Source organism: Rhodamnia argentea, chromosome 2 (genome assembly GCF_020921035.1).
Source record: "Rhodamnia argentea isolate NSW1041297 chromosome 2, ASM2092103v1, whole genome shotgun sequence".
Classification (NCBI taxonomy): domain Eukaryota; kingdom Viridiplantae; phylum Streptophyta; class Magnoliopsida; order Myrtales; family Myrtaceae; genus Rhodamnia; species Rhodamnia argentea.
In genome coordinates, this window is record NC_063151.1 from 27,047,480 (window position 1) to 27,071,618 (window position 24,139).

General features: G+C 40.6%; 1 protein-coding gene across 12 annotated transcripts in view; it reads right to left on the reverse strand.

Annotated features, from left to right (window-relative positions):
* Nucleotides 1-4,622: 4,622 nt before the first annotated feature.
* LOC115737324 overlaps nt 4,623-24,139 on the reverse strand; it is a 32,031-nt gene continuing 12,514 nt past the window's right edge. For 2 of the 12 annotated variants that reach the window (XM_048273985.1, XM_048273988.1), the window contains exons 5-9: nt 23,618-23,873; nt 23,221-23,525; nt 5,645-5,973; nt 5,188-5,540; nt 4,623-5,034 (exon numbers count right to left, since the gene is read on the reverse strand). In XM_048273985.1, coding sequence (XP_048129942.1) covers nt 4,776-5,034; nt 5,188-5,540; nt 5,645-5,973; nt 23,221-23,525; nt 23,618-23,873 — 1,502 coding nt within the window. In that variant the 3' untranslated portion in view covers nt 4,623-4,775. Of the gene's footprint in view, nt 5,035-5,187; nt 5,541-5,644; nt 6,132-6,224; nt 6,481-6,892; nt 7,221-7,376; nt 8,586-8,922; nt 9,463-9,802; nt 10,309-22,711; nt 22,762-23,220; nt 23,526-23,617; nt 23,874-24,139 lie in introns of those variants that run through there. The other 10 variants (XM_048273983.1, XM_048273984.1, XM_048273982.1 and 7 more) reach the window with 10 other exon arrangements.

Genomic DNA, 24,139 nt, shown 5'->3' on the forward strand with positions numbered 1-24,139 from the left:
GAGGATATTAAAGGAAAAATCCATATTAAATTACTTAAACTTGTCAATTTCCTTTTATCATATGATGTGATTGTTTCATTGTGCTTTCGCGTGTCTAAAAGAAAAGAAATAACTTATTGAAATATTTTGCGTTGCGCATGACGTTTTCAGATGTCACAATTTCAGAGCTATCATCAATGCCAAAATTTGCGATTCCCAATCACTATATATGTCTCGTGCAATCCGTGAGTGTATCTCCAAAATGTATTCATCATTCAAATTTCGCACGTATTCCTTTTAATTCTTTCCCGTGGTCCAATCCAAACACAGCTAAGTGTGCAAGTTCTTCTCATGAATACGAAAGACAAGACAGCTTCGGCCAGTTCGTGGGAATATTGAAGAAAAAAGAAAAACTAAAGTCCAAAGTATGAAATAGGCTAAATGGAGGAGATCGATCTTTTCATCCCAGTAACGAGATGATGGGTGGGGTCTGCCGATCTTCTCCAGACTCCATATGCCCGCAGGCCATCGTCATCCACAATTACTCATCACTGCCTCCGCCATGGCCACCGCCATCCTCGTTCTCTCCATAATCTTCAAACTCATCTCCTACACTTCTTGAAGTGTCATCTATTGATGAGTCCATCTCTTTGTTCGGCTCCACTTGAATACTGTATAGGGTCTCCGTTAATTCTGCCCAATCCATGTTAGTAATCTCTATCGGGATATTGCAGAGACCACTGTCATCCTGGGAAAACAGAGTTACTCTGTGGTCTGGCCAAGAGTACTCAACATCAACTACATTGGGACTGGCGTTTCTTCCCGTGTATCGCGCCCATGCCTTGTACAGGGCTCTTGCGAGATCCTCGTAGCTTGTCAACTCAACAACATACACTTTGCCCACTTCGGAAATCTGTTTCAGTTGAGATGATGAGAAAGGTAAAGCCAAATATATCGAAACCCCTTCCTCCTCCATAGTCACTGAGGTGGCAATTTGTTTGAATTCTCCCCAACTTAATGCCGTTATATCGACCGGTCTTCGATTTGCGCCGCGGTAAGTGGCGATAAAGTGTGGCCAGGGATTCTCTTGATCTATACCGGATACTCGTGGTCTGCTTAGAAGGTTCATCCACTCAGTATGGACAGCTTCCGCAAAGCTGTTGTATGCCGAGAATTGGTCAAGGCTTAAAGAGGCTATCACTTTTTCAGGTGGGGCCTCGCCAAGGTGCTCGGTTCTTGAAACTTTACAAATCTCGAAGAAGGCCGTTTTCTTCTCTGTAGTCTCCACGTTCTCTTCATCTACACTCGGGCCTCCATCCATCATTTTCACACGAATGAAGCATAGTGCGTACTTGAATTCTTCCCAAACCATGGCTGTACTTATGGGATCCTCCCAACCAAAAAGGGTAATCCTGTATCCTGGCCAAGAACTTCCAATATCCACCACGTTAGGATTAGGATTTCTTCCCCTATACCTTGCCCACTCCAAGACTCCAAGTGCAGGACATGTGCAAGATCCTCATAGCTTCCCAAAGGGCGAAGATCCGCTTCACCTACTGCCTTTTTGGCTTGATTATCTTCAATGAGATAAATGCTAACCAGGTTATGAAACATGCGCACACAACTCGCAACTTTTCTGAATTCTTCCCATCTTAGCTCTTTTACTTCTATCTCAACGGGACTGCCATCTGCTTCACAATAAAGTGTGTCAAAGTTTGGCCATGGCTTGACTATGTCCACTTCCGGTTGTGGTGTTCTACCTGTGAGCTTCACCCATTCAGCATGGACAGCTTGTACAAGAGGTCCATAATCCGAGAAGTCACTGAGCATTAGGGAAGCTATTTCATCTTCAATACTCTGATTGAGGACATTAATGATTTTAAACACCCTTCCATTTCCGTCACCATCTTCTTCTTCTTCTTCTTCTTCTTCTTCTTCCGTGGCCATGTCTTCCTCTTTGTCATCTTTTTCTTCTTCTTCTTCTGTGGCCATGCCTTCCTCTTCGTTATCTTCTTCTTCCTCCTCTTCTAAGTTATCCACTTCCTCCTCTGGGTTGGACCTTGAACTGAAAGTAACGTACTCCCTGCGTAACATGCAAAATCACAGTAACAGAAACAACGAAATATGTATAGCTACAGTAAAATCCAATCAAAAAAGTTTTGTCTGACTCTCTTCAGGCTAATCTCATCTATAAATGCACCTGGATGCACTCCTCCCCCCCGCTCAAAAAACTGAGTATTTCCACATTTAGTTTTGATTTACCTCCTTTTACCGTCTTCATTATCCTTTTGAGTCGTTGTTCGTGAGTTATGGAATTGGTAACTGTGGCCGTAGGGACACGTGTCGCCGGCTAGGACCATCCTGAAGACCTCAGTCCCATCATGTGGATGCCCGATGCCATGGGCGAACTGGTAGTGGTCGCCGTAGGGACATGTGCCTGTCGGTTGCCACTTGTTGCACAGCTCCATCTCGAACGTCCCCTGGCTGGAAACTTCGAACTCCAATGCCTCCTGCTCTTTCTTACCACCTGGCAAATACTCGCGCTGTTGCACCTGCACACATCGAACTCTTCTTCCTGAGATAATGCCATGGTCGATGACAATTTTAACTAAGGAGACGCCCGTTCAATTCAATCGACAGAGACTGGTCAATCAAACACCTTCAGCAACATGTTCCGAGAATACAAGGGAAATACGAGATGCCGGTTCAGTCAGTAGAAAATTGAGATCGAGGAAGCACAGTTTCGCAGATCATTTGATAGATTGCGAAGAATCTGTGGAATCCAGAGAAGAAACTCACCTTTGTAAGCTCCTGTGCTCTTGGCATGCGGAGCCGACTCGCTGGTGGTCGACTCGAGCGGCTGTAGCTAGCAGCAGCCTGGTTCAACCTAAAGTAGCCACTGGACCTAATCTTCAGCAGCCAAACTCTTATAGGATTGGTCGTCTCATGTCCGCTCTGCTCCACGACGCTCGCCGATCTGTAATTGCAGACGCCCTCGCTGGAGAAAACCGATCCCATGGAATTAGCATCAGAGAGACCGAGACGGCGGAAGCAGCTCTGCATCGCGAGCTCGGAGTTGGCCAAGCGAAGCTGCGCCAGCGAGTCGATCTCCTCTGTGAGGTCGTACGCGCAACGGAGGAGATCGCAGGGATCGCGCAGCTGCTGGTTCTCCAGAACGAGGCGAGCGCGGTGCTCCAAGGCAATGGCGCTCCTTGCTGTTGCGCTGTGGTGGTCGTCGGAGGAAGCGGAGCACGAGATCACCGTGGAGCTAGAGTGAGGCGATTTTGGCGGGAAAGTGGAGCGGCACAGAGCGCTGAAAGTGGCGGCGAACCGCTGGGTAAGTGCGGAGATGGAGAACTGAGCGGAGGCGTCGTTTTCCATGTCCGAACAGAAGGAAGACTAACATTCAGGAGAGCAAGTTTATCCGTCGAAAGATGTTACTGAGACAAACGAGAGAGAAATCCGATATCAACAAGAGTCACCGAAAGCAAAAGAGATGGAAGCGAGAGATACGTCGATGGAGAGCGAGTCTCACCTGGCGCAAACTGGGAGAAACAGAAATGGATGTAAAAGAAGGAGCTGCTCCTTAGTCATGGATGGGCAGCGGGGGGGAAGAAGGGGAAATCAAAAGCAATCGGGTACTCTCTAGTTCAGGATAATGCCGGTGCTCGCGAACTCAAAATGCTCAAACCCCCACGTGGAGGGAGGCCATTGGCTGCTGACATGGCATGGGGATGGACATTTTCCCGCCAGCGCCTAGAATCCCCCCTAAACCGTTTAGAGAGAGAAGCCAGCTGGGCTAGAGAGAGAGAGAGAGAGAGAGAGAGAGACGGTTCGTTACATGGGGGAATCCATTCGGCGACATGGTAGATAACTGTGTCTTGATTTTAAGACCAGGGTTTTTTTTTTTTTTTTGGTCGGAATCTTAAGACCAGGTTACGTTTGATTTACGTCGCGAAAATTAAAAGTGAGGTTTGGAGGTGATGAGTATCAAAGAGTTCCAAAATTATTCCAAGATAAACTTAAATTATGGTCTCTATAATCAATTCCCGCTCATTTTCGCGGGAACGTGACGACATGCGAATTATTTTTGCTCGTGTTTATGAGGACGGTAGCACACGCTTGTGTTGTTGGTCAGCCGAGTTGCTTTGCGAGACCATTCATTCGCACTTATAGGATTCGAACGTTCGATAGAATTCGTTCCTCTTGTTTATAGCCTCCATGCGATCAAGTGGAAATTTATGCACGGTATTTAAGCATGATTAAACTTTCAAATATTTTGAATGAAAGGAAATCATGGTAGGGTCCATATGATTTTTTGCACTGATGTTCATGCAATTTTTGAGGAAAAAAAATATAATAATCTGATAGTTTAATTTATGTATGGTAGAGATCTAAACTAAGATAATAATAAAAAATCCACCCAAGCGTCTATCATTCTTCTTCCACTGCAGCTCCTGTATATTCAACATTTCGTTCAACCTTCTCCCCTTCTACAATTAAAGTTTATATTCTATCCTTTCTTAGTATTATATCACCAAGACATTTATGCTTAAGATGCCTTTGGGTAAGAAGCTGCATGGCTCTAACACAAACAAACAGAAGTTGCTTCAATAGAATTCATGACAAATTTTCAACGTCCGCCATTCATATCAGTTAAAATGTCGAACTGGTATTCGATGGTTAAGATATAAAATCCCTTGCGAAGAAACTGTATACTCCATCCTAATAAAGCACCAATCAAACTCCTTCCCCTGATTCTGTCGAAAGCTCCAGAAGGAACAAACACCGGTTACTCAGAGATGAAGCCCACCGAAGGGGGAAATCAGCTCGGTTACTTCAGATGCAAGATTCGCTTCGCTCTCAGGGTCCTCCGAGCACAGGTGCCTGACTACACTTGATGATGAGGGGTGGAATCGCATCGAAAGCAGGCTCTCTGTCGCTCCCGGATTCCAAGCATTCGCGCCGAAACTGCTCCCAGCTTGCACTTGATCCGTACTAAGGAAACAAGTGATACCATGAGGAGAATCCCATGTCTTTGGAACTTCCTGATCCCTATAGAACGGAAGTTACGAGATCAAATAAAACAATAGTTTGTAATAGATCAATTCGAGTCAGGTTCTTGAGATCATTTACCCAAGGAAAGTGAATCACATAGACTATTGATACGTTCTCGAACTGAAGTCAGGGAAAAGGGACGAGACTTACCCCTCAAGACATCTTACGGTGCAGCGACTAATGAAATCATTTGCATATGCTTTGAGCTCGCTGTCGAGACGTTCAACCAGTCTCGCTGCATCCCTTAAGGGCAATGCATCCCAAATCTTCAGGATTTGGATGTATCTTAGTTCCTTTAGTACATCAACAGTGCACAGCAAGTAGAGACCATCAACCTCGAATTGCTTCACGATATGAGAAGAGCTTTCAGGGAGTAAACCTACACTGCTCTTCTTGGGTCTCCAGCCACCGGCAAGTTTTGAGATGAAGTTCATGATCGACATCTTGGTACTAATTGACGTCAGCTTTCTGAAAGACGTCACAAAGTTGTCACTGAAGAAAACCTACAATTGACAAGAAAACGTATTGTTATTGATTCTGCAAAAGACGGATGTTCATTTTGAACCGACGAATATAGCAAAGAAAACCATCGCGCAAACTTCTTTACCCTCCACCGAGCATTTCTAAATAGCACACCATTTCCACCAAGCGGATCATCGAGCCAAATATTCTCTTCCTTCCCATCCAAACTGGCTTTAACTACATCAGTACTGGGGGAACATTCTCGGCTCTCAGCATCACGAAAGCCCTTTGCCCTCCAGCATGCATTTCTAGTTGGAACACTCCTTCCACCAACTGGAGCATCAAGCTGATCATTCTTCCCATCCAAACTGGCTTTAACTTCATCAGTACTGGGGGAACATTCTCGGCTCTCAGCATCACGAAAGCCCTTTGCCCTCCAGCATGCATTTCTAATTGGAACACTCCTTCCACCAACTGGAGCATCAAGTTGATCATTCTTCCCAGCCAAAGCGGCTTTAACATCATCTATGCTGAAGAAACATCCACGGCTCTTAGCATCATGAACCAAAGCTTCCCATACAGATTTACTTCTCGTCAGCGTCCCCCCGTTCCCCAAAATCCAAAGAGAATATCTACATAGAGGCAGCAAAAAGCAGGTATTGTTTGTAAATAACATCTTATGGCAAAATTTGATCGCTCGGTTAAGCAGGAATACAAGAGACTACCTTGCCCTGGTGATAGTCACATTGGTTCTCTTAGTACAAGAAACAAACCCAACAGATCCACGAGGGTTTGATCTCACAGTGGATACTATTATGATGTCTTCTTCACCCCCTTGGAACCCATCCACTGACCTCACTTTCACTGTAAAGCCTTTAATATTTTCATATCTTTTTCCAATTTTCTTTTGTATTGCAGCTACCTGAGCTCTATATGGAGATATCACGCCAACACTTAGATCTTCCCCTGAAGATTTGCATGCTGCAGAAAAACCAAGGCGACATAATTAGATGAGGGAGAAGTTACAACCACACTCGCGTGAAAGTATTGTGTACACCTCCGATTACGGTCTTATGTGTACTGTAAGGCCAAGTTAATGACCTGAATGACAAGAAAGAAGATCATCTCCGGTGTCAAAAAACATTGAAAGCTATGCAACTCCCTCTAAACATGCCAAGAAACTAAATGGACTTGATGGTAAGATTTGACAGAAATATCATTCTCTTGAAGCTTCGACAGTCAACAATTGCCCGCCCATGCTCCACGACAGTATAGCAAAAGGGACATCCACTTATATAACCAAACAAGTGCAAAGATGTGGTCGTTATTTGCATTAATTCATACAAATTTGGCAGGAAATGATATAATATGGAGAAAACCTCTCATGGCATACCTCCGTATAGATTCCTCAAAATCATCAGGACAACTCCTACCTCAACATAGTTTCTAAGGCTATGTCCATCATCCCCACTTTCTTCTCTTCCATTGGAAATATCTATGAAGGAGTACGGGCCAAACATCGGCCACGGCAAATGACATTTTCTGTAACTTTCGCTGGTAACTTTCGGCCCATTTTGAATTTGATTGTTGTAAAAGGTTGCTGTTGGAAAGCGACTTATCTCAGGATGCATTCTATACTGGATATTGAGAAGGTGCCTTGGATGACCCAGAGAACTCAACCTTTCGAATAGACTCCTTCCAAAGCCAGCCTTGCTAGAAAGCTATAGAAATAAAAACATACACAAACTTAAAAGTCAATTAAGCATAAAATCATTCACGTTTATGTGTGCTTGCGTTAAAGGTCAATTTAGCATGAATTCATTTATGTTTTTGTATGCTTGTGCACGTTCCTAGTCAGATATTCAGCGAGGACATACCTTGCTCTCAACCATAGCAGGCAACTGACATTCATCTCCAACTAAAATTGCGTGCCTGACTCCGTGAAGTTGTAGCGGTATCATTGACTCGCATTCTTTCAACTGGGCAGCCTCATCGATCACCAATAAACTGACAGGCTCCATTTCCATGGAGTACAGCTTATATGAGCTTGCGGCAGTGCAGAAAAACAAGGAAGCCGCTTGATAACAGAACTCAGCTATCTTGCTCTTACCCATAGACTTTGCAAGATTTAGCCTTCCAAGAGACGTATTAAGAGTTCGCAAAAGAGAGAGGCATTCACGTCTCTTCATCAACAATGATGTATATAGTGGATCTGTGCCCGTCTTTAATGAAGATGGGCCCGATGAAAATGCTTCCTTCAACTTTCTGGAATCCAACTTCTCTCTATATAGTGAAATTTCAAAAGAATCAAGTAAGATGAGAAGGGACATGATATCCTGGAAATTATGTTCCAAAAGGTAACGTTTGGATATATGAGTGCATAAGATAGAGAAGCATCTTCGGAGAGACTCTGCACTTGACCTGAATCTGTGCTTGAAAAATTCCAGAAATGATTTAAATTCAGGTTTGCATTCCTTTTTGCTGCTTCTATATTTGCTTGCAATATCATTACCATTAGGCTTTGATACAATCTTGCGTTCATTCTCCACAAAAATGTGGTATTGGCAGACAGAGTCATCGAGAATATCAATCATGGAAGGTAGACAACTCTGCCAACCAGTGAGTACGGAAAAGCACTGCGCAAGACAATCAATGCGATGATCCAAGAATATTTCCTCCATATCTGAATCTACTTTCATCCGCTCCTTGTTCCCGAAACATAGCATGTCTCCTAAGTTACAGACCAAGTGTTCCCCATGAGAGTTTGTGCAAACCGATTGTTTTACCATCTGCAAAACACGAGATGCCAATTCCTTGATGGCAACATTTGTTGGAGCACAAACAAGGGTTCTGTGTTTCCTTTTCAAGAGAGTAAAGAGCAGTGCCGCAACAGTTTTTGTCTTCCCAGTCCCTGGAGGACCCTGTATCAATTTTACGGCTGACCTGTGTTGACACTTGATTGTATCAAGACAAGTGAGAACAGCTTTTGTCTGGGATTCATTCAGACTACCAAACAAGTTCTTATCGAGACACTCATGCCCAGAGCCATGACTTTGAGTAGTACAGAGATTGCAATCTTTCTCAGCCTGCAAAAAATAACCCAAGTAAAACTTAGAAACTGTGAAAAATTTGTTGAATATGTTCTATCCTTGTACAACCTGCACTAATGTCGAGCACAAAGGATCTTGTGATTTATAAACAAGGTCTATCGCTAAACCTTGTGTCAATACTACTGCATCATTGAAAATTATGTGATCGCAAGACTTGGGGCAATCTTCTTTTGACTGTTTGGAGAAATAACAAAGCTAACTCAAAAGAGAACGGAGTTTTTTCTCATAATCAGAATGAAGTTTTGTTGCTGCACTTATGCATTCACCGTTGACCCTACGGAGATAATAAGTACGAAAAAAACAAAGTCCTTACCGCTGAATCCGTACAGAGAACTTCCCTTACAACTTTCAAGTTCCCAAATCTGTGTAGCACATTCCATATCCTATTGTTAGTGACTGCATTTATTAAAAAAACTGCATACGTTGACTCCCAGGTACGATCATCATTCATTTCATCGTCCAAAAATGCCTCGACTCTGAACGTTACCGATGTTTGAGCATCCTCGTCCTCGTGTTCTACAATTCCAACGACCGATGCAAATGTCCATCTTCCTGCAAACCTTTCTAAGCTGGGAATGGTATCCGGCTTAGCATTAGTTAACATCAAAACATCCCCAGGCAGAGTTTTGTAAGGTTCCTTGCCATTGTTAGTGAACCTGTTTCTCCAGTAGTCCACTTCCACATGGTAAACATTCTTCTTGCCTTCGACAAGCCCAATAACTTTCGCGAAAGGCAGCCTAGATACATTCTGCATACTTGAACAGAGACTGGCTCTTGTTTCCTCCAGCAAAGGAAAGATATAAGAAGCCAGGTACAGGTCAACTGATTGAAATGACTCCAGGATGCTCTTCACCTACAAAAAGGGCGTATTGAAAATCAAACATGGCCGACCAACTTCAGTCGAGCGACTTTGTCGTCGTACATATGAATTTCACACGGATGCGACAGAGTATAGCGATTAAGGAGGGAAGTATATCCCTGAACTCCCAGAAAGAGACGGAGAGCAAGTCCTTCCCCACTTTACAACAATCCCACTTTAAATAACAAGGTTCGCAGGAGAAACATTGCAAAAGTGCAAGGAACTAACATCATTTAGAACATTTTCGAGCATGATAAAAACAACAAACATAGCCCCAAAAAGAGGGGGGGTGGGGGGTGGTAACAAGGAAGGAAAGAGACTGAGAAATGAGAACCTTATCCCTGTAGAGATTCACATCGAAGATTTCTCGAAGAGACCAAGAGAGGATAATATCAGTCAGGTCACCGGGCTTGTCTCTCTTCCTGCCAGGACCAGCCTGCGCATCTTCTGTAGAATCCATGGCCAGTCCCATACCCATCTCGAAAGCCATAAAAATCCTTACTTTCCCCTCGAAGATGACGAAAATGTCCGAGAATTTCAAGCGACGACAGACTGAGAGAGCAAATATGAACAAGCGAGCAGCTTTAAAGTCGGGAATCAATCCCGTCCGAGACGAGCATTTAAAAAAGACGATCGGTGAGTGACCGCGGGCAGCGTGAAAAAGGGACGAGAGAGGAAAGCTGATGACTCTTGAAAAGTCTTGGTCTCCTCGTATTCCCGCACAGCGTATGATCCGATTTCGCCAAAGCTTTAACGTGCTAAGTTTTTCGCACAATGCATGTGGCTTCGCAACACATGCTTTTTCCATCGTTCCCCACTTACAGCGAATCAAAGCAAGATACATATGCCTTTCCGACCAAAAAAGGTAAGAGAGATGTAGATGTAGGCCTCGAACCCACGAACAATGGTTTGCTTGGGTTAAGCTTTCTTGCATGCTGAGCTTTCGTCACTGTGCCGTTAACACGGCCTTTCCTCGTCTGAAATTTCTGATGTCCGAACATGTTTGGAGCAACACATACTCTTTTTCCTCGTCGGTACATGAGTGCTGAAATCACTCGAGGAGTTGACGTAATACCATAGCCACCTTTAATGAGGCGATTCAGCGGGTATTTATGCACCAGACAGGGAAAGAGTAACGTTATATGGTTATTTGGCCCCCTTGAAATACTTCATGATAAATACTCCCGTATGGTGATGTAAGATTAGACTTTCTGACGTATTGAAATGAAAGGAAACTTTTTAGTGGGTTCATATAATCTTGGCAACCGGGGTTTAGTGGGCGTTACATAAAGAGATTTGAAATTCGAGTGTCGGGAGATTTATGGGATTACATGGTAACTCTAGCTGAAAAGATTTTTAATGACAAATTAGGAGAGATTTATGGAACTGTAGCCGATTTTGGTCATTTCCCATCAATTGCGTTTATCAATGTGGAATTTTCGAACAAGAAACAGTTTTTTTTTTTTATTAAGTGAGAAAAGAAATAGTTTGAGAAGTATTCTGAGCTTACTTTACCAATGGGAGCACGGAGCCAACACGCAAGCGTCCCTTCATTCTCTTCCTCTGCACCTTTGATGTTTTCGACATTGATCGACAACAGCCACCTCTCTAGTACCCTAAAGTTGTAATCTGAAAACCGAAATAACGATCATTTAAGACCTCGGGTCACGTAAGAGGGGCAAGAGAGGAAGCCGATGACTCTTAAAAAGTCTTAGGTTATGTTTGATGGCTAGGATAAAAAACAGGATATCTTATGTTTTATTTTTTGGCCAAGATAAGATGAAGTCGAAAATAAAGAACGTATAAGATGGATAAAAATAAAAATATTCAACGCGAGAGGTGAGACAAAGGTAGAAAGAATTTTTCGTATTCATATTCATAGTGTAAAAGTTATTTCTCTTTTCATATAACAAACTTCTTAAATTTTTTGAATTAAATAACAAAAAACATAACAACAATGTTCGCTCTTATTTATTCATATTTTTATTTGTATATTTGAATCTCTTTCTACTCTATAATATATATTATGTATATATATTAAGTATCGATATTTGTTACACATTTCAAGTATATTGGTAAATATTTTAATTTAATAAAATTTTATTAGGGAATGATGGGGGGAATAAAAAATAAAAGAGATTAAAATAGATGGAAATTTTTACAAAAATAAGTAAATAAAATATAAATTAGAAGAACCCAGATTTTCAATAAACAAATTCAAATTTGAAAAGAATCTTTCTAATTCTCAAAAAATGAGAGGGAATAAGATTTCTAATTCTTTCTCATTTTTATTCTCTATTCCGTTGTATTTGTGCACCTAATCTTAACAAACTCCATGTGAAGAAGGGGATGTTTATGTCGAATTGAGTGTAGTAGTCCACCCCCTGGTTCTGTTAGTTGACATGGAAGACTCACTCTCCTGCAGATAGTCCTCGGAGAGTAAGTGGTTGACTCCATCAAGAAATTACTCGAGAAAGCTCAATAGTGGGTTCCATAGGGATCCAACGCAAGATCTATCGGATCCGGCAACCCAAAGTCGTTAGTACTTGATCGAACACTTTATTGGCTACATCCTATGATAAGAAGCAGCATTTCATCCCCAGCATACTAACACACTTTGGCATTGTCAGCACAGATCATATGACACCAGTACTGCCATTTTGAACTTCATTAGGACTTCAACACAGCAGGCAACCCCCTATCAAACGAGGGAATCCCAGGTCTTCGGAACTAGCTTCCGTTTCGGCGTCGGGGCATTTGACCAATTTTTTCCGACACTTCCTAATTGCAATAAATCTCCAGAAATTGATGTAGAATGTTGGCTCACAGTCATGTCTCTCACTCAAAGATGAATGAGAGAGATCGTTTGTCCAACTTTGGGGCTTATGCGTTGCGGTGGCTCATCCTCGCTTGTTGCCGTCAACTCAACATGGTTTTGCTGGTTTTTACTTCTTCTTTTTCCTTACATCTGGAGGAATTAGTTGAAGTCGTGTAATTATCGCTGCTTTGATATTTCATATATAGTTTCTACCCCCATCAAGTACTACAGATACGTTGAAGCTCCAATTATTGTCATTCAGTTTACATGTATATTCAACTTTTACACACATATCATGTAGGGCGTGCTTAACTCAATATGCACCAACTGGGTATTTAACTCGAATACTACTTCTTCAGTATAGGGGAGGAATAAGTAAACAAATCGAGAACACTTATATGGAGTTGGACCTAAGTAAACAAATCGAGAATACTTATATTGAGTTGGACCTAAGCAAGTCCTTAAACAATTTCGTCTAAACTCTGAGACGTAAAATTGGGGGATATTCCCTTGAGATGAAGGGAAGAAAAATATTCTCATTCTCAACTTAGGACTTCATTGCACTTTCGCGACAAGTTTTAGGACTTCTAACGAACATATCCAAAATATATATATTACCTATATTTATTTTCATGAAAAACTTATATGACGTGGCTTCATATTATTAGTTACATCTGATCATGAAAGTATTAGGCCACAGCCGAAGGAGACAGAAGACTGAGTTGAGCAATCTTAGCAAAAATAAGGCCTAGCCTGGCCCATAAGGATAGTATTAGTCGATGGTAATTGGCAAGCTTTTTCAATGATTAGGCTCGGCCGGGCCTAAACCCAGCCAATAAATTCGTCTTGTGCGTGAATTTTTATAGCCCGTTTGGTTGCATTAATGAAGTGACGTTGTAATAGCTATTATAGGTTGTTCGGTTTAGGTAATATAGTACCTGTTACAATGCTTGGGTTTCATGAATAAATATGTAAAAAGGGAGATAGCATTAAAATTTCCAAAGTACTCCTAAAATTAGAATTAAATGGACTATTGTAATTATCACCTGCGCCACCTTAAGTATATACCAACAGATCTGACGTTGGCTAATCGTTATATTTTTTTCTTTCTCGCATGACACTAACTCAATAAAACAATTTTGACTTATAAACCACACTATTAACACCGATAAATGTTAGCTATCCATACTGAGTCTCTTATGACAAATCCAATCTCGTTTTAAAAATATTGGATCGTGAGGTTTCCGTTGATAAATAATCGAGTGAGCTGTACAACAAACGGAAAATCATCTACTATCAAATTTTATTCAACAATAGATATAAGACAATAAAAACAAACTTTTGCATGATAATAACGTTTGAATCCTATCAGAATAACAACCAGATAAGGGATATCTCATCATAGAAATTTATCATATTTTTCCTTAGTTTCATATTCATTTTCATGGTGTTGACAACTGATTAATTAATTTGGAGCAAATCTTAACTATTGGAGCGCTGATTGCTTTTAGATGTCGTGCATGACTTAGTGTAATTGCACTACACCACATCGATTTGTGACCGAACTCGGGTCACTCAATTGTTTTAGAATGGTATTTAAGTTGTTCTTTAATCTTGACGGTAAAGCTTCGCTAAAGGTTATCTTACTTGGATCCCGAATTCTCCAAAAAATGACCTAAGGATCGTTCTCATGCATGTGAGGCTATGATGCATGGCCATTACCTTTGTCGACCAAACTAAGCCGAAGTGATTGGACCCGACTAGTCATGACTATGTAAGTGAGGCGGCAACTAGTAATGATGAACATGCATGAGGCCGCAACATGTCATTCCATCCGTCACTTCACTTTGCTAATCAACGACCCCCGCCGACCATCCCCCACCCTCGCTAGCCATTGCTGTTGATGGTGGGTGGCAACGGCGGTGAGGGCTTCCAAGCCCTCGTCACTAAACAAATAAATTTCAATTTTTTATTTTTTTATTTTTTATTTTTTAGTTATTCAGCTCATTTTTTAAATTTAATTTAATTTATTAAAAATATTTTAACTTATTTTGTATAAAAAAAATTGCCTCGTGAATGCCATGTGGATTGACTTTTTAAAGAAAACTCCACATAATATTAAAAAATTAATAAAAAATATCACATGTACTGTTTGGCCGGAATTGTCACTTAAATAATCGTTTTTTGCTGGAATTTGCACTTAAGTGATTGTTTTTTTTCCAATTTAGCACTTCAGTGATCTAAAAAAAAAAATTGATATTAAAGTGAGCGCCGTACACAAATATTGGCGCTCTTGGTATCTTTTTGCCCATTGAAATCATATCAAAATAACTTTGTGCTAAGGGATATCTCAACATAGAAAATTATCACATTTCTCCTTATCTTATTTTTATTTTGTTACCTATAAATGTATAATAATTACTTCCACGGACTCATCCTCCGACTCCACTTGAATGTCGTCCTCCAGCTGACATTTTAGAGTTATAGATAGGCAGTCCATTTCTTCGATATTTGTAGGGGTGAAGAACACTCTCATCTAGAGTAACTCTATAGTCCGGCCAAGAGTTTTTAATATTAACAACATCGGGATAAGATTTCTTCCGAGGTGTCCTATCCATTCCTTGTGCATCATAGCCTACCAACTCCGAAACATAAACGGGAAAAGGACACTTTTGGTGCCATAAGTTGTGTACGGATATCACTTTGGTATCAAAAGTTTTATTCGAATCGCTTAAGTATCAAGTTCTTGAAAAATTGATTGCTTTAGTGCCAAACCCAATTTGGTCCGCCGGAATTCTGATGTGGCATTATTTTATTAATAAGTAAAGCTAATATGGCTCCGGTGAGGTCCAATCAACAATTTAAAAAAGGTAAAAATTGAAAAAATATAAAATATAAAAATATAAACTTAATTAGTTTACAAAAAATAAAAAGATAAAAATTGGAAAAAAATTAAAATACAAATTTATTTTAAAATAAATTGAAAAATTAACTTAAAAATTACAAAAAAAGCTTAAAAAAAGGCAACAAAGCAGAACCAAGCGGTAAGGGCGATCGCTGGTGAGGTCTTGGGGCTTGACGACACCCGCCGGCCCCGCCGCAGCACCGCCGGCCATTGCCGGCGATGGTGGGGCTTATAATAACCCTCACCGCCGAATCCCTCCTTTAATTTTTGTAAATTTTAAGCTTTTTTAATCTTATTTTTTATTTATTTTGAATAAAATTTGTATTTTAAACAAATTTAGGTTTTAACTAATTTTTGAATTTAAATTTGATTTATTTTAATTTATTTTAAAGTGTGGAAGTCCACGTGGAAGCCAAGTGGACTTTTTTTTTTTTAAATGTCATTTTATATTAAAATTTTAATTGAAAAAGCCACGTATTAATTTTCACTAAAAATTATTGTTGGAGGTACCAAAGTGATCCTTTTGTCTCCGATTTAATATTTAAGTGATCCGATTGAAAGTTTTCATACTAAAGTGATCTCCGAACACAACTTATGGCATTAAAAGTGTCATTTTCTCAAACATAAACTATGCCTACTATTTTGAAAGCCTCCTCTTGCGGTTTTTTTCCAATTTAATTTTTTTTTTAAAATATTTACGGATTTGGGCCTCGCTCGGCAGCCCAACCGCCGAGCAAGTGTTTATCTCTTTTTTTTTTAATTTCATTTTTTTAAGTGTTTTAATTATTTATATTTATAATAATTTCGTATTTTTTAACATATTTATATTTATATTTATTTATAAATTTTTTTGTGAAGCTTATATTTATAACATAATTAGTAATAATTAATACAAAAAATTATTAAGATATATAATTCATAAATAATGTTGTAATTATGTAATTAATTGAAAATATTCACATAAGGAAAATCCTCAATACCAAACGAAAAGAAACCCTAGTTGCAGTATAAAAAATAGAGCCCAAAAACAAAATTTCTTGGGGGCGTTGCCCCCGAACCCCCACGCAGATCTGTTCGCACCGCAAAGGAGATTTGTTCGCTTACTCCGAGTTGGGCCTATCGGCCCAACTCGAAGCAAACAAACTAAATCTCAATTTTTCCTCCACTTTTTGGGCCGCACAAAAATATGTCGGGTCGGTGAAAGATTATCAAGAAATGGTGCCGAGTATTTGCATGAAAAATGAGAGTGCCACATAACCTAAGGCAATCTCCTTCCTTGCATTCGATCTATAACTAGTTGAATATCCGCGTGTTGCGCGTACCTAAAAGCACTAAATATAGCATCTAGTCATTTTAAAACCTAAATTTGTTTTAGACTTCTCATTTTAAAACCTAAATTTAAGGTGATTTATTCATGACCTATTTAAATAATTTTAAGTTAATAAATAGCTCTAAAACCTATTTCAACAGGTCTATTTGTGAATGTGGACATATGACGGTGTAATTGGTCGGAAGAATGTCCGCGCGGGATGTTGTAAGAGAAGCCAAATTTGAGATTGATGCGCAACTCCTCCTAAAAATATCTTCTATCACTCTGAAAAGTCCGAAAGAAACTCAGGTCGTGATCAATGGAAGACGGTCCTTTTGAGTTTTGAGCATACAGTCATGTGAACAAGCAAGAGAAATTCCTTTTCTTGGATCCAAAATTTTGAATATTTATGTAGCTTTTTTTTTTATCAGAATATATTTACGTAGCTTGATAAGTGAAGTAAAATCTGAATGAAATTTCTACAACTTAAGAAAACTGTTCAGATTGATAAATAAGAAAAGGATATTCATGGAACATAGGTACCAAAATTGAATATTAAATTCTTCTCCGTGTGTAGTTAGAATCTAATATGATCTAAATTACATTCATGTGAGATGATATAAATAAGAGAAGGACAATCCAAAAACTCACTCGATTACAATCATAGATCTCTTCTCGATCTAACGGCGAAAGTCATCAATTATATTGCCCACCATAGGAATATTCTAGGAAACCTCTAGACCGTCACATATATTTAATCTCTACATATCATTTACAAAGTAACGGCTATTTTGTATAATATAGAAATGTAAATAACTTTCGAAACGAAGGGGGCGAAATAGGAACAAGATGGATCTAGATCCTTATCCTTCCCTTTTTTTGAAAGAAAAGGAGGATTCGGACAAAATTGATAAAGCAAGATAGGTTTTCTTTGCTCCACTTCTAGGTCACAAAAAAGTTTATTTTCAAGAGATTCTTACTTATCACAGTTAAATTGCTCAACATAAAAAAACGAGAAAATTATCTTAAAAGTTCAAAGCATAAAATTTAATCCTAAACTTTTTAATTTTGTCAATTGAGTCCTAACTATGGTCATTTTGCCAATTAAATTCATCCTGTCAATTTTGATCGAAATCGCTGACTTGGACGTCGGTCGTCCCTACATGACATGACCGATATTGACGTGGACAATTGTTAATATTATTTTAATATATTTAAAAAAAATTCTCCTTTTCTATTTTCCTTATCTACTTTTTTTTTCTATTCTTTTTTCATTTTCCCTTTTCCCCTTTGTCGGCTATCATCAAGCCTTGTCGATGATCACCGGCCTCGGGCAAGGGATGCTCGGGCATAGGAGGGCAAGGGCAACCCTTCGCTAGATCAAGGGCTGCCTCGCCAACTCGGGTGAGGGCGGCCCTCTCCCGCCAATGGTCGGTAGAGGGAAAAAAACTCAAAATGAAAAAAGAAAAAAAAAGTAAAGAAGGAAAACAGAAAAAAGGAAAAATAAATAATAAAAAATTGGAGATCTTTTTTTTTTAAAATGCATTATAAAGGGAAAAGGCCACAAAAAATTCTAAATTATGTTCATTGTGACACATTTACTTCCAATTATTTTTTGTGACACCACAAACTCCAAACTTTTACTTGTATAACACATTTACCCCAAACTATTTTTTATGACATCAAAAATCCTAAACTGTTACTTACGTGACACATTTACCTTCGATTGTAACTCCGTTAGAAAATACCGTTAAAAGTCCTCCGTGGCCGCCGTGTGGTCCACGGAGGGTAAACAAAGCTGATGTGGCGCCAAGTTGGATTAAGTAAGGGTAAGTTTTTTCTTTTTTCAAATTATTTACCTGGCTTCACAAGGGAAGGACTAGCAGTGCCTCTCTCTCTCTCTCTCTCTCTCTCTCTCTCTCTCTGAATTGCACAAAAAAATTGCCCCAAATTCTAGGGTTCCTCTCTCCCTTTGAAAAGCTCAATTCATCTTTGCACTCTATCAGTTCCTCCACGTTCTCTCCTGGTCGATGCTCTTTCTCTCTGATGATTTTGATTCGTGGTCGAGTTGTTGCTGAAGTTCTATTCGTGGGAAAGACACTCTCTCGCCCTCTTTCTCGTTGACGGCAGGGGGTCCGGGCATCTCAAGCGGGATGCCCTGAGCTCGTCGGCTTCGCTCAAGTCGGCTCGTCAGAAGCTGAACGGCCCCCTCCAATGCCCCGTCGCAGTCGGCTCTGACGTCGATGACCTCATCGCTCTTCTCCACGGCTCTGGTCCCGTGCGCGTCGAGGTCAGTCGCCTTGAAAAAGAAGTCTGAGGTCGTCGACTCCATTTCCTTCTCGAGGACCTCCTCTCCTCTAGTTGCTTAGTAAATTCCTTGGATTGCTCTTTGAGCGTCCCGGTCATATCTGATGAGGTAATATCGAGTCCAGTGAATGTTCATTTCTCATGCTGCATTTACTCGTGTTTAGCAATAATACCTAAATTTTGCTCGAGTGCTCTCTGTCTGAAGCTCCATTTTGTCCGCACAAACAACGCATTTTCCTCTCTCGCGGTTGCTCCGTAGAACTCGATTTGGGGCATTTTCCTCTCTCGCGAATACTCACAAAACTGGGGCTTTTTCTAAACTTTTGTACTGGTCTGGCCAACATTTTGTGAGTATTCAACGATCTTTACTTTTGAGGGTCTTGTTTCGGCAACTTCGCTATTTCAGTAGTCGTGTGAATGAACTTTCACAAGCAACGCAAGCTGCTCGCTAGCGGATGTGTGTGTCCATCTTAGTTTGGCAGGAAGGACTGGGAGCGATGTGTTGTGCAATGTAGGCGTTAAAAGGATGAATGCTTGCTGCATATTTTGTTAGCTGACATGAATGAATGTTCTTCAAACTAATCCTAATAGAATTTATATATGCATTTCTTTTATTAAATGTTGGTTGATGTATATGAGAATTCACTGTTGTTCTGACAAGGCTTATGCCGAAACATTCAAATCTCTTTTGCTTTGTAGTGATCTTCCAAAATTGTTTGCAGATATTTCCAGGGCATCTCTTAGGCTATTTCGGACTGCTCTTATGAAGCTCATCGGGTTGATGTTTTCTTATAGAGTACCATATGATATTGGTCTTTTTTTTAATGCAAGTGTAGCTGATCGAAAGACATTCGAAAGGCTGATTTGATTTTTAGAGACTGTTTAACTACAATTCTGGTTCCATCCAATCGTTCAGAGCTAGGAAGTTGGTTTTTTTCTTTTTTTTGGGAGGAAGTTGTTGCTTGGTTCTTTTTGGTTATAATCCAATTTTAACCACAACTCTTTTTTTAGGCTATGCGTGAATGAGCTTCAGTATTAATCATGCGCAATTGTAGTGTATTGGTTTCACACTTTTGGCAAACGAGCTGCCTTTTGATTCGATGATGGGTCATTATTGCTCATGCGCAACCGTTATACTAATGAATTGTTTGACGATTGCCGTAGATTATTGATCATGTGCAAATCGTGGTGTAATGGTTTCAAACTTTCTAGCGATCGAGATGCCTTTTGATTCAACGATGAATCATTATTAGTCATGTGCAATTGTTTTATAAGGGAATTAATTGTTTGACAGTGGCCGCAGATTATTGGTCATGCACACTAAGTTCAATTTAATTTCTTGTCGCGAATGTTGCAAAACTTACCATTTTATCCTTTATATGATGTGAAATGCTTACAGATATTGACAAGTAAGCACTAAGCAGCGACATCTATTGACACAGACCCATAATGGTAAATGCAATTGAAACACATTCAAACTTGGATTTCCTGATACAATTAAGCAAAATTCAAGTTGGATTTGGTAATACAATGAACACAATTGAACTTTTTTGGCAGCATAACATCCATAGTGTCTACCAACTATCCTCCACTGTCCCTACCCGTAAGCACATAAAAAAAAAAAAAAAACGGTAGACAAACAACACCTTCATCACCAATCAAATATTGTTGCCAATCTAAGGAAATGAAAGTTGTGTTTTTTGTCCAACATCAACAACAGCATCGCGCCCATCAATCCTATAAATACAACTATGCCTCTCAAATAGATCTTTTCTTTTGCTTCCAATTGAGACGCTTCCACTTTATGTTGTTGTTCTGTCGCTTACTCTTCTCTTAACTGCATTTGGAGAACGTAGACTTTCTCCTCAGCTTTCAACGGTCTTTCCATAATGTCAATCCAAGGCTCTTTCTTGTCATTGATCAATCCATAAATCACTTGCCTATCATGCAATGAGGGTTTAGGAACAATCCATTTAAAAGAACCACCATCATCGACTTGTCCATCAGTAAGAGAATGATCCAAACATGGGTGAACAAAATGCAGTACAACATGGTGTGAGGAGAATCACATTCACGCGAAGGTTTGCCAAATAAAGTATAGCATAAGTAAATGACAATTGCGTTTGTGAAGCGACTAACACCGCGAGATCCATGGACGGGAAAAGCCAATAGAAGTCGGCATTTCTGTTCATAATTCGGCCCTCCACTGAGTCTGCTGATACAATTGCTTGATTGGAAAAGATTGCGCCAATGATTTGTGTAAAATTCAACCCCAACAAATTGCTCCCTACACATCCACACTCAAAACATATGGTCCTCGACTAATCTAGTTGTCAAGTACCGATCACTACACAGAAACTCAAAACGTGTTACCCAAAAAACATATGGCTTGCTTAAACCTCCTTCAAATTGGGTCAAAAGAAAGGACAATCAATATACCTCCTTTTCAACAGCATGATTCGGGTTCTAACAAATAGTAAATTGCTCAATTTGACGGAATATTAGGAGCCGTGATTGCCATCCTGCGGGTAAACTCGTGGGGTTTAATTAAGAGAGAGATGTTGGGATAAATAGTTGAGAAGCTCCATGCTTACTCGAAAATTAGCCGGCACAGGCACAGAAATGACAAGTTCCTTGGCGAAGAAATGGTATTTTATTTGCCTTCCCGATAAAAGCACCAATCACTTCCTCCCCCAAATGCGAAGCCCGCCGAAGAGGGAATTCACAAGCCCGCTCAAGAGGGAATCCAGGGGATTCTTCCTTTCATCTAGCTCGGTTGCTTCGGACGCAAGATTCAATTCGCCGGCGTTGTCCTCCGATAGCAAGTGCCTGACTACATCTGAGGATGAGGGGTGGAATCTCATCGAAAGCAGGCTCCCTCTCGCTCCTGGATTCGAAGCATCGGTGCCGAATATGCCCCCGGCTTCAACTTGATCCCGACTATTGAGACAGGCGATGCCACGAGGACAATCCCATGCCTTTGGAACTTCCTGATCCCTATGCAGCAGAATAAATGTGCACATATAAGATACTAGTTCGAAAAAGATCAGTTCAAGTTAGTTCTTGCGGTTTTTTATCCAGGGAAGTGAATCTTAATAGACTATTGATAAGCCTTCGATGGGGAGTTACGGAAAAAAGATGACTTACCCCTCAAGACATTTCTCGTTGCAGCGACTAATGAAATCGTCTGCATATGCTTTGAACTCCCTGTCAAGATGTTCAACCAGTCTCGTCGCATCCCTAAAGGGCAATACATCCCAAATCTTCAAGATTTGGATGTATTTGAGTTCCTTCAGGATATCGACAGTGCACAGCAAGTAGAGACCTTCGACCTCGAATTGCTTCACCATAGGAGAAGAGCTTTTAGGGAGTAAACCCACATTGCTCTTCTCAGGTCTCCAGCCACTGGCAAGTTTCGTTATGAGCTTCATGATCGACATCTTGGTCCTAAGTGATGTCAGCTTTCCGAAAGACTTCACAAAGTTGTCGCCGAAGAAAACCTACAGAGACAAAATAGTTGACAATGAAATCATGATGTCGTCGAATCTGTAAAAGTCGAACATCCATTTCGAAAGAAAAGAAAACCATCTGCAAAGTGCTTTACCCTCCACCGAGCATTTCTGAACAGGACACTATTTCCACCAAGCGGATCATCGAGCCGAATGTCCTCTTTCTTCCCATCCAAAATGGCTTTAACTTCATCATTCCTGGAGGAACATCCCCGGCTCTTAGCATCCTGATGAGCATTTCGAAATAGGACACTATTGCCACCAAGCGGATCATCGAGCCGAACATTCTCTTTCTTCCCATCCGAAATGGCTTTAACTTCATCGGTCCTGGAGGAACATCCTCGGCTCTTAGCATCCTGACGAGCATTTCTAAATAGGACACTATTGCCATCAAGCGGATCATCGAGCCGAACATTCTCTTTCTTCCCATCCAAAATGGCTTTAACTTCATCGGTCCTGGAGGAACATCCTCGTCTCTTAGCATCCTGATGAGCATTTCTAAATAGGACACTATTGCCATCAAGCGGATCATCGAGCCGAACATTCTTCCCATCCAAAATGGCTTTAACTTCATCAGTCCTGGAGGAACATCCTCGGCTCTTAGCATCCTGACGAGCATTTCTGAACAGGACACTATTTCCAACAAGCGGATCATCGAGCCGAATATCCTCTTTCTTCCCATCCGAAATGGCTTTAACTTCATCGGTCCTGGAGGAACATCCTCGGCTCTTAGCATCATGACGAGCATTTCTGAACAGGACAATATTTCCAACAAGCAGATCATCGAGCCGAATATCCTCTTTCTTCCCATACGAAATGGCTTTAACTTCATCAGTCCTGGAGGAACATCCTCGGCTCTTAGCATCCCCACGAGCATTTCTAAATAGGACACTATTGCCATCGCCCGGATCATTGAGCAGAATATCCTCTTTCTTCCCTTCTAAAATGGCTTTAACTTCATCAGTACTGGAGGAACATTCTCGGCTCTCAGCATCACGAAGGCGCTCTGCCCTCGGCCGCGCATTTCTAAATGGTACACTACGTCCATTGACCGGATTAACAAGCTGATTATTCTTCCCATCCAAAGCTGCTTTAACATCATCTGTGCTGAAGAAACATCCACGGCTCTTAGCATCGTGAACCAAAGCTTCCCATATAGATTTGCTTCTCGCCAGTGTTCTCCCGTTTCCTAGAATCCAAAGAGAGTATCTACATAGAGGCAGCAAAAAGCAGGGATTGTTTGTAAAGATCTTATGGCAAAGTTCAAATTGTCCAGGTTAAGCATGAATAGAATAGACTACCTTGCCCTGGTGATGGTGACATTGATTCTCTTAGTATCAGAAACAAACCCAATAGAACCACGAGGGTTTGATCTCACCGTGGATACTATTATGACGTCTTCTTCACCCCCTTGGAACCCATCCACTGACCTCACTTTCACTGTAAAGCTTTTGGTATTTTCATATCTTTTTCCAATTTTCTTTTGTATTGCAGCAACCTGAGCTCCATATGGAGATATCACGCCGACACTTAGAGCGTCTCGTGAAGATTTGCATGCTGCAGATTAAACCCAAGAGGACATAATTACGACCACACTAACATGAAAGGGTTATTATGTACACATCTGATTACTGTCTTATGTGTCCTGTGAGGCTATGTTAACGGCCTAAATGACAAGAAAGCACATCATCTCCAGAGTCAAAAAGCATTTAAAGCTATGCAAATCTCTCCAGACATCTTAAGAAACTGAATGGACTTCATGGTAAGATTGAACAGAAATATTTCTCTGTTGCAGCTTCGGCAGTCAACAACTGGCCGCGAAT